Here is a 12403-nt window from a genome sequence, read left to right as displayed (position 1 = left end):
TGTGTTGATAATTAGTGAGGAGGAGATATTTTTCTAATTCGTACTGACTGTGGTCTTCCAATGAGAAAGTCAACGATCCAGTTGTAGAGGGGCTACAGAGGCCCAGGGTTTGCAGCTTGTTGACTAGCACTGGGGGAAATAATGGTGCTGAAGGGCGAGCTGTGGTAGATGAAGAGTAGCCTCATGTATGAGTTGCTGTTGTTAAGTGATCCAGAGCTGAGTGGAGATCCAATGATATTGCGTCTGCTGTGGAGCGATTGTTGCAGTGGGTCCAGAACTTTACTTAAGTATGTCTAAATTCTGGCCCTGACCAACTTCTCAAAGCATTTCATCACAGTAGATGTGAGTAGATTGGGATGAATGGTCTATGACCATCTGCATGACCATTGTTCCAATCCTCCTCAAATTCTGATTTGAGGCTTAAACCTTGGGAGAGATAATATTCCAGAACTAAGGGTTGTTATTTCAAAATGACGGGTTGCCCACTTAAGAAATAGATGAGATATTTATTTTCTCTCTGTCGGAGGGTCATGAAAATTTGGAATTCTCTTCCTTATGGGGCAGTGCAGATTCTGAAAATTCTTGAAGCAGAGGTAAATAGATTTTGATAAGTGATGGTGTGAAAGGTTATCTGGGGTAGGAAGGAACTTGGAGCTGATCTTACAATCAGACCAGCCCAGAGCTTATTAAACGGCAGAGCAGGCTCAAAGGTTAAGTGGCCTATTCTTAATTCATATCTTTGTAAATTTTCAGCCTCTTATGCATCACTCAGTCAACAGACTCATAAGTAGGGACCAGACTTTCTGTCTCCTATATCTAAGGTCTGGAATTTCTTCCCCAAAGTAATGAGAGTCAGAGGAGAAGAGCTGTGAATGAAGGGGTGAATCATGTAAAAATGAATGGAGGAAGGTCTTCTCTCTGAGGGTTGTGAATCTCTGGGATTTTCTTCTCCTGATGGTGCTAAACAAATCATTTTTTAAGGAGGAGATGAATAAATATTGAGAATTGAAGTTTATGAAGAAGTGGCAGAAAAGATCATACTGATTTGTGAAGAGGACTGCGAGACCTGGTGGTCTACTCCTGGTGGTCTACTCCTGGTGGCCTACTCCTGGTGGTCTACTTCTGGTGGTCTACTCCTGGTGGTCTACTCCTGGTGGTCTACTCCTGGTGGCCTACTCCTGGTGGCCTACTCCTGGTGGCCTACTCCTGGTGGTCTACTCCTGGTGGTCTACTCCTGGTGGTCTACTCCTGGTGGCCTACTCCTGGTGGTCTACTCCTGGTGGTCTACTCCTGGTGGTCTACTCCTGGTGGCCTACTCCTGGTGGTCTACTCCTGGTGGCCTACTCCTGGTGGTCTACTCCTGGTGGTCTACTCCTGGTGGTCTACTCCTGGTGGCCTACTCCTGGTGGTCTACTCCTGGTGGTCTACTCCTGGTGGTCTACTCCTGGTGGTCTACTCCTGGTGGCCTACTCTTGGTGGTCTACTCCTGGTGGTCTACTCCTGGTGGTCTACTCCTGGTGGTCTACTCCTGGTGGTCTACTCCTGGTGGTCTACTCCTGGTGGCCTACTCCTGGTAACCTATTTGTGGTGGTCTGCACCAGGTGGTCTAATCCTGCTTCTATTTTCTTGTGTTTCTGTAAATGTTGCTCCCTCCCACTTTTCCTTTCAGACACATTTCACTCTTGGCCAAAAGTCTGTTCCCCTGTCATAATGTCTCTGTGTAGGCCCACTATCAACTACACGCCTGTGACATTTTTCAGCTGCCATGGAGGTGCTGCATAAATGCAATATGATGTGGTTGAAAAGCTAGCCTTCTATGTCCTGAAATTCTCCCTCCCTCTTCTTGAGACTGTTAACACGCTAAATGCACAATATGATTTTAGTGAGTGGGGAATTAATTTGACTGGGCTCCCAGTGAATTCAGGAGCTGGATTTGAGTCCCAAACTTCAGCACGGTGAACAATCTCAAGCCTGAAAGTTTTAGGGTGGGGGTGGGGGGAGGGGGTGTCCAGAGGAAGGGTAACGAAAGTAGCAAAATTTACACTGGCATCAGACACTTATTGTCATAAATTAGGTGATCTAAGAATGAGGTTCAAGAACATTGGGTAAATCTAAGGTATCAGATCTTCAGTCCCAAACGAAAATTTTTTAGGCATTCTCTGCTTCGCATTATTGTCGCCAATTGGCAGATGATAAACTCATTGAAACATTTCACTTTGAAGCACTAAAAGACCTAAGTGTTAGTTTTGGCTCACTTGACTGCACACTTGGTGCTGACTGAAAAGGTTGCTCCCTTCAATTCCCATGACCCAGGCCTGAGTAGACAACCTCATGTATTACTCCCAATGAAACGGTGTCGGATATACCGTCCACTGGATGAGACCAATCTGCCAAGGTCTCAATACACTATTCTTCTGAACAGCAAACAGGTTGACTGGACAATATCAGTGTCCCAACAACTAAAAACAGATTGTCTGGTCGTTAATATTGCTTAATTGGAGCTTTCTCCATTCAAATAGTTCTTCCTGCTTAATAACAGCAATTAAACAATTGGCACGTATCGTCTCAGAGAAATATGAAAAAGATTATATGATCGTATCTCTAATTATCAATCTCCTTTTTGAAAATGATCATTAATGAAAATCCATGGCTCTCAAGAAATTCGACAAGTTTGAATTACGAAATTTGCTTCAACTTAAGCCTTGATGGTTGACCCTTTGCCGAAACCACGTTCCTGGCCCGAACCCTAGTCTCTCAGTACAAACCTGTTAAATCCTTTAATAATCATCACTCAGTCAAGGGGTGGGGTGTGTGTGTGTGTGTGTGTGTGTGTGTGTGTGTGTGTGTGTGTGTGTGTGTGTGTGTGTGTGTGTGTGTGTGTGTGTGTGTGTGTGTGTGTGTGTGTGTGTGTGCACGTGTGTGTGTGTGTGTGTGTGTGTGCACGTGTGTGTGTGTGCGTGCGGGGGTGTGTGTGCGCGCGAGTGTGTGCGGGGGTGTGTGTGTGTGCGCGCGCGAGTGCATGCGGGCGTGTGTGCGTGTGTGTGTGCGCGCGCGTGTGCTTTTATTCACTTCGCTTTAGCAGCTGCTAGAAAATGTATAGCGATTACATGGAAGAATGATATTGAATTAAATATTCAAAGGTGGCATACTGAATTGAGAACTTGTATACCTTTGGAGAAGATAACATAATTTGCGTGATAATTATTCATTCTTTATTAAAATGTGGAATCCGTATTTGGAATATGTAGGATTGGAAGTATGATGTTTATCAGACGGGAATGGCATCATCCTCGGCATTAGATTACTGATAAATATGTACTTTAGCTCCATTTTTATTATTGCATTTTTTTGAGGGGTAGATTAGTTGGGAGGTGGGAAGGGAGGGAATGGGAGGGGGTATATATGGAGAAAATTTTGTAATATGATCATACTTAATGTTATATTTGTATTTTAAATTTTGTTCAATAAATTCAATAAGTTTAAAAAAAAATAAATGGAAGCCACCCAATGTGAAAAGAGCCCACTTTAGTGAAGTGAGATCAGATGAACTGGAACTTCCTACAGTCATTGATAATCAGGTTTCACCAGTAGATTCAGCACAGCCTATACCTTTGTAACACTAACACTTGACCAGAACACTGCACATACTTAGCGCCCTGCAAACAAACCTCATTTCTTGCATTTGCATTTACATTTAGTACCCAAATTTAAAAAATGCTTAAAGTTCTTCTGTGGTTCAAGAAGTAGGATCCTACCTACAAGTGCAAGCCCTTCAGTCTGCATTGACATACCATTAGCTCAGGCTGATCCAAACCTAAAGTCCATCAATGCATCAGGCTTCAAAACATCAGAATCATTGCCTAACAAAATTATTGTCACATGCAGTTCATCACCCTCCTGGCCTCAGTTAAAATAATTATGAATTTTGACTACAGCACACAAAGAGGCTCTTAAGCCCATGCAGTCCATGGGACCCTCAATAACATTTCCACAACTCCCATTGTATTCTCCTCACATTCCCAAATACTCCCCAAAATCCTACCACTTGCCTACACACAAGAGGTAATTCACAGCAAACAGTTAATCTACTGACCCACATGACTTTGGGATGTTTAGAGGAGACTGGAGCATCCAGACAAACCCCTTTCGGTTACAGGGAGCACGTGCAAACCTCGTAGGGGACAGTGGCAGATATCAGAATAGCAGGGGATCTACTAGCCATGTGTTGGAGAGAGGGAAGGTTAAGGTGGTTGGGGTGGGCTTGAGCTGATGGAAAAAGTGGTTGCTTGATACACGTTGAGGGAATGGATCTACTACTCCTGCAGGGCAATATAGCAGGTGTGGGGCTGATTTTAACGCAGGCAACCTGGTAAGATTGCAGCAGGTACTAGAGTGGGATGTAGTAGGAGAGGTGGGAGAGCCACGGCAAAAATTGCCAAGTTTCCCGATATTGCCTCAGTGACAATAGGCCCTCAGCAGCAATAGGCAGCCAATGGAAGTGAAGGAAGCATCGTGACTGATGACATCACCGGACCATTGAGCAATTTTTGGCCACTGTTGTGGTCAGGTCAGAGACATCTATATTTTTTTTGAAATCCTGATTCAAAAATCAGTTTGGCGGTAAAAAGAGAAATGAGTGATCCTGTTGAAGCTGGGTTAAAATGCTTCTTGTCTTCATTCACTCACACCCTTACTTGCTCCGTACATGAAGCACGGATTATATTTCAGTTTATACTTTAATCAATGGAATACACTCCACATGAAAACAACTTACACTGGGCAACAAATATATTTGAAAAAATAAGTGGGGATTATGAGAAAAGCTGAACACAAATTTCAGATTTGCTGTGTCACGTTAGGAAGTTGGAGAAACATTAACTGAATTTTTATTGAATTTACCCTGTTTAATCACATCATGACGCTGGCACATTGCGTTAGTTCACCTGGCCTAAAAATGTTTTGTCGCTGATTTTCATTTGTACTCAGCATCTGATGCCTCTCATGTCAGTCTCCAACAATAGTCGGACAACATTGATGGATTCCATTTGCCCTGATACCTCTTTTCCATGGTCACAATGTCCTGGTGAAACCTTTCACCATGTTCGTCACTGACTGCACCAAGATCAGCAGGGAAGACGTCTGAGTGCGATTGCAGAAATTGAACTTTCAATGACATGCTGCCCTTCTTGGATTTGGATGCTTGATGTAGACTTAAAGTATGATAGGAAATCACAAAAATAAGTTATATCTAAAAAAAATGATATGTGATAGGAAGATTTTAAGGTGATTTTTGTGTTCAGCAGCTCAAAATCCAAAAAATGCATCCAAGCGTGTTCAGGAAGCAAAATCTTTGTTGCCCAGTGTAATCAGTTATGGATTCTTAGAGCTGGGCAGCATTGATGTATGTTGTCCAATCTGTCCTTTAACTCCACCCACACTGATCTTATTTTCCTGCATTATCACTGCATCCTTCTGTGTTTTGCCTATTTAAGGATCTGTTTGAATGCTTCTTGAAGATTGTATTTATATCTGATTCCACCATCTCCTTTGGCAGTGCATTCAATATTTCAGCTGCACAGTGTAAGAAATGTACCCCTCAGATCTCCTTCAAAATTCTTCTCAGCATAAACCTGTGCTTTGTTTTACATACCCCCATGATGGGAAAAAGATGATGTATTGTGCATTTTCCTTCCTGGTTTGGATGTCAATGAAAAGTCTTTCACGTGATTTGTTAGCTTGAGTCCCAGATACTGACTCGACAAGCAGAGCCAACAGGTTTGGAAAAGAATTGCCATAAAGTTGACTAGATATTTATGTTGCTTTCTTTGAAGACCAGGCCACTGCCTCCCCCACCCCCCCGACCAACATCATCATGTTTTATTTTCATGTCCTTTGCTAGTTGTAAAACATTTGGGGAGAGGGTGAGAACTTCTACTTTGAAAAACAAAACAGCTCATGTTACAACAGAGAGGGTGATCAGAAGGAGGAGGACTTGTGATGCAGGATCCTGATAGAATTTAAAGCGGTGTTGCTAACAGGGTTTTGGACCTGAGTGACCTTTGCTTCCATCTTATTTGGTCTGAAGCAAAATGCATCCAGGGGTTACAGTGATCAAGAATCCAGCTGTTACTTGGAGAGTTCTTAAGTTCCATCATGTGCCTGAGAGAGAAATTCTGATTCTTCAAAATGAATTCAATTGTGACAAACATATCTCTTTTCTGAAAACACAAGCCACTTACCTCCAGTTGCTATTGTGATCTGACGCAAATAATGGCCATAGAAAGGGAAATCGAAGGATAGAATCAATCTCTGCGGAAAAGAACAAAGTGACTATAATGTGGAACACCGGACAAACAAACTGATAGGTTGTGCTAAAAACATAAAGCTGGAGAAACTCAGCAGGTCAAACAGCATATTTTACAAAGCTTAGATAAAGATATATAACCAGTGTTTCAGGCTCATCAAAGTATGAGTGAAATGTAGACAGGCATCTGAATAAAATGGTTGTGCACAGCTTTACATGGATTACATGGTCCTTACTCAATGCATTTAACAGTGTTGTCTTAATAGGCTCAAAGTTGCCCAGCTCCTACTCAATTGAGAGGGATGATGGCAATGATGCAGGGACCAGAGCGCTCTGAGGCATTCAGGTCTCATCCACCATTCCCTTGCCTCCACAGGTAAATTTTTTAATTTAGACATACACCAAAGCAATAGGCCCTTTTGGCTCATAAGTCCAAGCCCATGCCACCCAATCGACCTACATCCCTGGTATGATTTGAATGGTGGGAGGAAACCCACGCAGACACGAGGATTCCTTATAGTCAGCGCCGGATTCGAACCCTGGTTGCTGGTACTGTAACAGCATTGCACTATTCCCTGTGCTAACCATGCTGTCCTATAAATTTTGAAGGGGGCACCCAGATTTGAACTTGGGTCCTCTTGATCTGCAGTCAAATGCTCTACCACTGAGCTATACCTCTCTGAGCTATACCTCTTCCAACCTAAGAGGTTGTCTGACCTGCTGAGTTTCTCCAGTGCAGGTTGTCATGTTTTATTCCGCCAGGAGTTTGTTTTGTGCTCCAGATTTCAGCATCTGCAGTTTCTTGAGTCCTCAATGGTCCACATCTGCCCCCATCAGTGCCAACCAGTTGCACAGGATCACTCAACTTTCAAGATTGCTCCAGACCTGACAGGAATGGAACTGGGAGCAATCTAGGAGATGGAGATGTGCACTTAACGTATTTTCTCTGGTTAGTTTTGGAAGCAGATGAATGTCCCATTTGACTGGCAGTTATGAAGCACTCTCTGGGTTATTGATAAGCATTCCATTTCTGTTTGGGCGAACCACTGTAAGAATGGACAAGTTGGCTAGCCAATAGCAGGAATACAGTGGCAGGGTAATCTCCAGGGATGGGCCTGACTGAGTCAATTATCTTACCTATAAAGTTGTATAAATGTATATTAAGAAAGTGCTCCTTTGAGTTAGCAATAGAATGAAGCACCAAGTGAAATGAATTGGTTTTGTTGCTGCACTCACTATTGATCGGAGCCTAGTTTGTATTCCGTGGAATCTCTCAGGATATGCCCAATTACTTCTTGGTCAATCACAGTTTTCCTCCTGATCCCTTTAATATTAATTCTGTTGTTTTTAAACGATGGGGCTTGGTTCCTTACAAAAATATCTTGATGAAAATACGTGTCTGGCAGGTGAGCTATGGTTTGCAACCAAACAAACAATATCTGAATGCAATTACGGTATCCAAAAGCCTCAAAATATGATTCTTTGTCAAAGGAAATCTCCTCTCTTTATGTAGAAGTGCCTAGAGGTAAGTGCTGATCCATTGTATGACTCTCTTGAAAGGACAGAATAAAGCACTCAAAGTCAATTAAAAATGGTCAATCAGTGTTGACAGACTCATGTCCCAGGCAGAGGTGGTAGAAGCGAGATCGATGTTACTATTCAAGAAAAAGTTGGATAGGTCTATGGACGGGAGAGGTGTGGAGGGTCAGTGGGACTAGGTGGGAGAAGATGTTCAGCATGGACTAGTAGAGCTGAACTGGCCTGTTTCCGTGCTGTAAATGGTTATATGGTTATAGAAATAAAAATAAAATCAGGTTCATTAACTTTATTCACCATCCATTAGCTCACTTGAGCCAGTCAACATATATGATGGCTGCTTGGCATAAAATTCCAAATGGATCCTGGAGGGACTGACCTGGGTTGGACATAAAAGATTAAAAGCACAAGAAGCAATTAATCAAAAAGTTAGAAAGAAAACCCCACAGCTTACTGAAGCTTGCCGGTGTGTGTTCGATAGAATGCTGTGCACCTTCACTTTATTCTTATCCACCTTGGCGAAGTTAACCCAGAGTTCTTTCGTTCTGGAATCATTTGGCCCATAGCTTCTGGATACATAATAGTTATGGTGATCTTCCTGAAAGACAAGAATACAGTTTGCAGCCACAAAGCTCCATCATTGCTGGAAACAATGCAAACTATTCCATGTCCTCAGTCTGATTCAGCTGTGCAAGGTCCGCTGTGAGCAGTTCTGTGCCCCATCCCTTGGGAAGAATAGGTTAAGACCATAAGGTCATTCAAAGCAGAAATTAGAATATTCGGCCCATCGAGTCTGCCCTGCCATTCAATTGAGCTGCTCCATTTTCCCACTCAGCCCCACTGCCCGGTTTTCTCTCCATAACTTTTGATGCCCTGGCTAAACAAGAACATCTCAATCTCTGCCTTAAATAACCCATGACTTCTGCTCCACAACCGACTGTGGCAACAAATTCCACTGGCTAAAGAAATTCCTGCACATCTCTGTTCTTAGTGGATGTCCTTTAAATCTAAAGTTGTGCCCTCTTGCCATGGACTCTCCCACCATGGGACACCACCTTTCAACCTCGACTCTGTCCATAACGTTCAACTTTCAAAATGTTTCAATGAGATCCCCCCTCAGTCTCCTAAATTCCAATGAATACAGGCCAAGAAGTGTCAAACAGTCCTTGCACGATAACCCTTTCATTCCCGGAATCATCCTAGTGAACCTCCTTTGAACCCTCTCCAATGCCAATGTTGGTCATAGAAGGAGAGTTGGGTTGATTTGCTAGATTAATACAAAGATTGATACATTAACCATAACAAGGTTGAGGGACACCGAGGCAAAAGTTGCAGATGTTGCAAATCTGAAAGAAAAACAGGAAATGCTAGAAACAGACAGCAGATTGAGTCATATCTGTGGATAGAGAAACAGTTCATCTTGTGCTCTGTCCTGTTTTATGACTTTGATTCTCCAATCTACTCCTGTGTCTAAAAGTGCACAATACATGGACTGATTCTCCCTGACCATTCCTCAATAGTATCTCTCCTCCATCACACTCAAGATTCAAGATTCTTTTACTGTCATAAAATAAAGCAGAAAATGGAATATTACATGAAATAGTCTTCTGTAAGGCAAACAAAGATTCACTGTCAGCAGAAATTGCCCAGCGCCCTTTACAATCAGAAAAAGAGAAGCAAACGGGAGTCCCCCCCACAGGCATTGAGTGCCCAAGGATTCTCCTCTAGTGTTTCCGCAGCTTCTACAGCCGCTTCAGTCTAAACCATCAGAAACCTGGTCTCCAGATGCAAACCTCCGAATCGACCAGTTCCCTCGGCATCCACTCATGGGCCTAATGGGCACTTGTGAGCAAAGGCAAGATGGCACTTGGCCAAAAGCATGACCCACAGTATCTCCAGCACCCATGTTCAAAACCAATCCTGAATACAAGGATGGAATTCCATTTTCAGTGATAGATGATACGGCCTCGTGCCAAGAAAGTTGAATAACCTCAATGGTGTTGACAACTATGTCAGCAATCTAACTGTAGGGAACTCCCTCGCTTCATATAATAACTTGGAGTATATCCTGGCCGGAGCCGGGAAATTATCGATCTGAATATTTTTAAGAAGACCCAGCACTTTCTCTTTCTTGACCTTGACATGCTCCAGCACATATCCTGAGACTGTGATCCCATAGTTCTGGAGCTACCCTTCCATGGGAAACATCCTTCCCACAGAGCCTATCAGCACTTTGAATGCTTCGATGAGATTTTCTAAAATTGTCATCTCTATTGTGTGAAGGTCCCGTCAACCTAACCTCTCCTCAAATGACAATCCCTCTATCTCAGGAGTCAGCCTGGTGAGCTTTCATTGCACTCCCTCAACAGCATGTGGGGCTCTTCTTCAGTAAGAAGACTCAATCTGCACACACTGCTCCTGGACTCACCATGACATAGCAGGTTTGAGGGGCCTGGTATTCTTTTGCTTTAATTCTGCTGGTACCTCCGGGCTGTAACCACAGTCAACTACATTGATACCAAATGCATTAGAGTTTTAAATAAAAAGCAGGCAAATGATGGAGATGGTGACAGGTGCCACTGGTAAGCATGAATTTTCTGCATTTCTGTTCTCATTAAAACAAAACATAGTGCAGACTTAACATCATTGAAATGTGAATCGAATGTTTGTGAGTGGGTGGTGAATTGAGTTTGAGCGCTATTGAGGAATTAATTTTAATGATGGTTACTGCCACTGATCAAGGAGTACACTGTCAAATCTGCATAAAAGCAGGTTTTTTTATTTAGGCATACAGCTCGGTAACAGGCCATTTTGGCCCACGAGCCTGTGCCGTCCAATTTACACCCCATTAATGTACAACCCCCGGTCCATTTTGAATGGTGGGAGGAAACCAGAGCCCCTGGGGAAAAGCCACGCAGACACGGGGGAGAACGTACAAACTCCTTACAGACAGCGCGGGATTCAAATCTGGTCCCGATCGCTGGTGCTGTAAAGGCGTTGCGCTGACCGCTACGCCAACCGTGCCGCCCACGTTGATATTTGTTGTTGTTATTTGGGATCAGTTTGGTTCATTCAACTGCTGCCTTTAAGGAAGGAAGACACATGCTCAACTCACCTGGACAGATGATAGCACATAAGGCAGGCTGGCAGACAGCTGCACTGCTAACAGTTGGCTGCACTGTTGATGGAAAGCTACACTGTTGGCGGACAGCTGAACTGTTGGGAGTGCTGCCTTTCAGAAAAACGACCAAACTAAAGCACTCTTGAGTGGGCATAAAAAATTACCATGCCACTCTTTCAAGGAAAGCAAGAGTTTTGTTGGAATTCTAATACATATTTTAACTTTAGGAAGAGATTGGTCTTCAATGAAACCTACCAACCCTGTACTTTTTTGGAGTATGGGAGGAAACCGGAGCACCCAGAGGAAACCCACGTGGACATGGGGAGTACATCCTTACAGACAGCGGCAGATTTGAACTCGGATCACTGGCACTAACAACCACGGTAACCGTGCCGCCTTCTACTTTCCCTTTCATTCCTCACGGCTGTTCCAGTTCCTGTGAGCCAGATTCTCGTGACTCGGGGTGCATTTTTCCCTCCATTTGAGCCATTCTGGCTGAACCCCTCACTTTTCCATTCCCGATTCCCCAAACCATTAAAATCCTCATTGTGTTCCAGTTTCCATGTCGCTTCTCACCTCTTCCAGCTTCGTGACCTCCCTCCCTCCCTCCACTTTCATCCTCTCAGACTGGACCCCTGGGCAATCTTGGGCCTCATTCTCTCCCAACTACCATCACTGGTGACGTCCGAAGCTAGAAATCCTCTCTTCACATCTTGCTACTTCTCCATTTCCTTCACCTGGAAAGGCACTTCTTAAAGCCCGTCAGAATCACTCTGCTAATGGCCTTATTTTTAGGCTTAGTATTACATTTTAATTTCACTCTGAATTTTTGAAATACTTTAATGTTAAAAGACATCTAAAGTGCCTGCTATGGTCAAACGACAGAGAGAAATCCAAATTCTGTCCCTCCTGATTTTTAAATAGACCACTCAGTGTAATGAGCAGTAAGAAGTGAGGCTAAGACCACTAACACATCAGAGTGATTCATTCGATCGATTCGCAAAACACTAATGAAACCTTTCAGTTGTATATGCTCTGCTGAACACATCCCAGCCAGCCATCTTCAAATTATATTAGTGGTCCAGACATTTAGAGACTCCTGAGAATGTGAGCTAATAGAGGCAAACTCTAGCTTATTAAACTATTTGACCAGCTGCAGCTGAAACTCAGACGTTTGTTCCAGTTCGCTTGTGTGAGGCCTGTAATACAGTTAGTTATTAGCACTTCCAATCCTCGATATAGTCAATGCACAACCCACAATGGCTATTAGTGCAGCCTCTAAGAACATGGAACGCAAATCATTACAGCACAGTACACATCCTCCACTCCATAATAAACCTACTCAACAAATGACACCTTCACTACCTCACACCCACAACCCTCCATTTTTCATGCATCTTCTAACTGTTAGTGGTGGGTGTTCATTTCAAATGTCTGCTCTT

The 12403-nt window shown here is 43.3% G+C and overlaps 1 protein-coding gene and 1 non-coding gene across 2 annotated transcripts in view; both read right to left on the bottom strand.

Moving 5' to 3' along the window:
- Positions 1-12403, bottom strand: part of LOC138746662 (plexin domain-containing protein 1-like) — a 182259-nt gene that overhangs the window by 135249 nt on the left and 34607 nt on the right. The window contains exons 2-3 of the mRNA XM_069904948.1: positions 8295-8438; positions 6240-6309 (exon numbers count right to left, since the gene is read on the bottom strand). Of these exons, the coding sequence (XP_069761049.1) occupies positions 6240-6309; positions 8295-8438 (214 nt within the window). The remainder of the gene's footprint in view (positions 1-6239; positions 6310-8294; positions 8439-12403) is intronic.
- On the bottom strand, positions 6912-6983 carry trnac-gca (transfer RNA cysteine (anticodon GCA)). Its single transcript has one exon. It is a non-coding gene; the product is annotated as a tRNA-Cys (tRNA).

Source organism: Narcine bancroftii, chromosome 12 (genome assembly GCF_036971445.1).
Source record: "Narcine bancroftii isolate sNarBan1 chromosome 12, sNarBan1.hap1, whole genome shotgun sequence".
NCBI classification, from domain to species: Eukaryota; Metazoa; Chordata; class Chondrichthyes; order Torpediniformes; family Narcinidae; genus Narcine; species Narcine bancroftii.
This window is presented reverse-complemented; position numbering and strand designations above follow the sequence as displayed.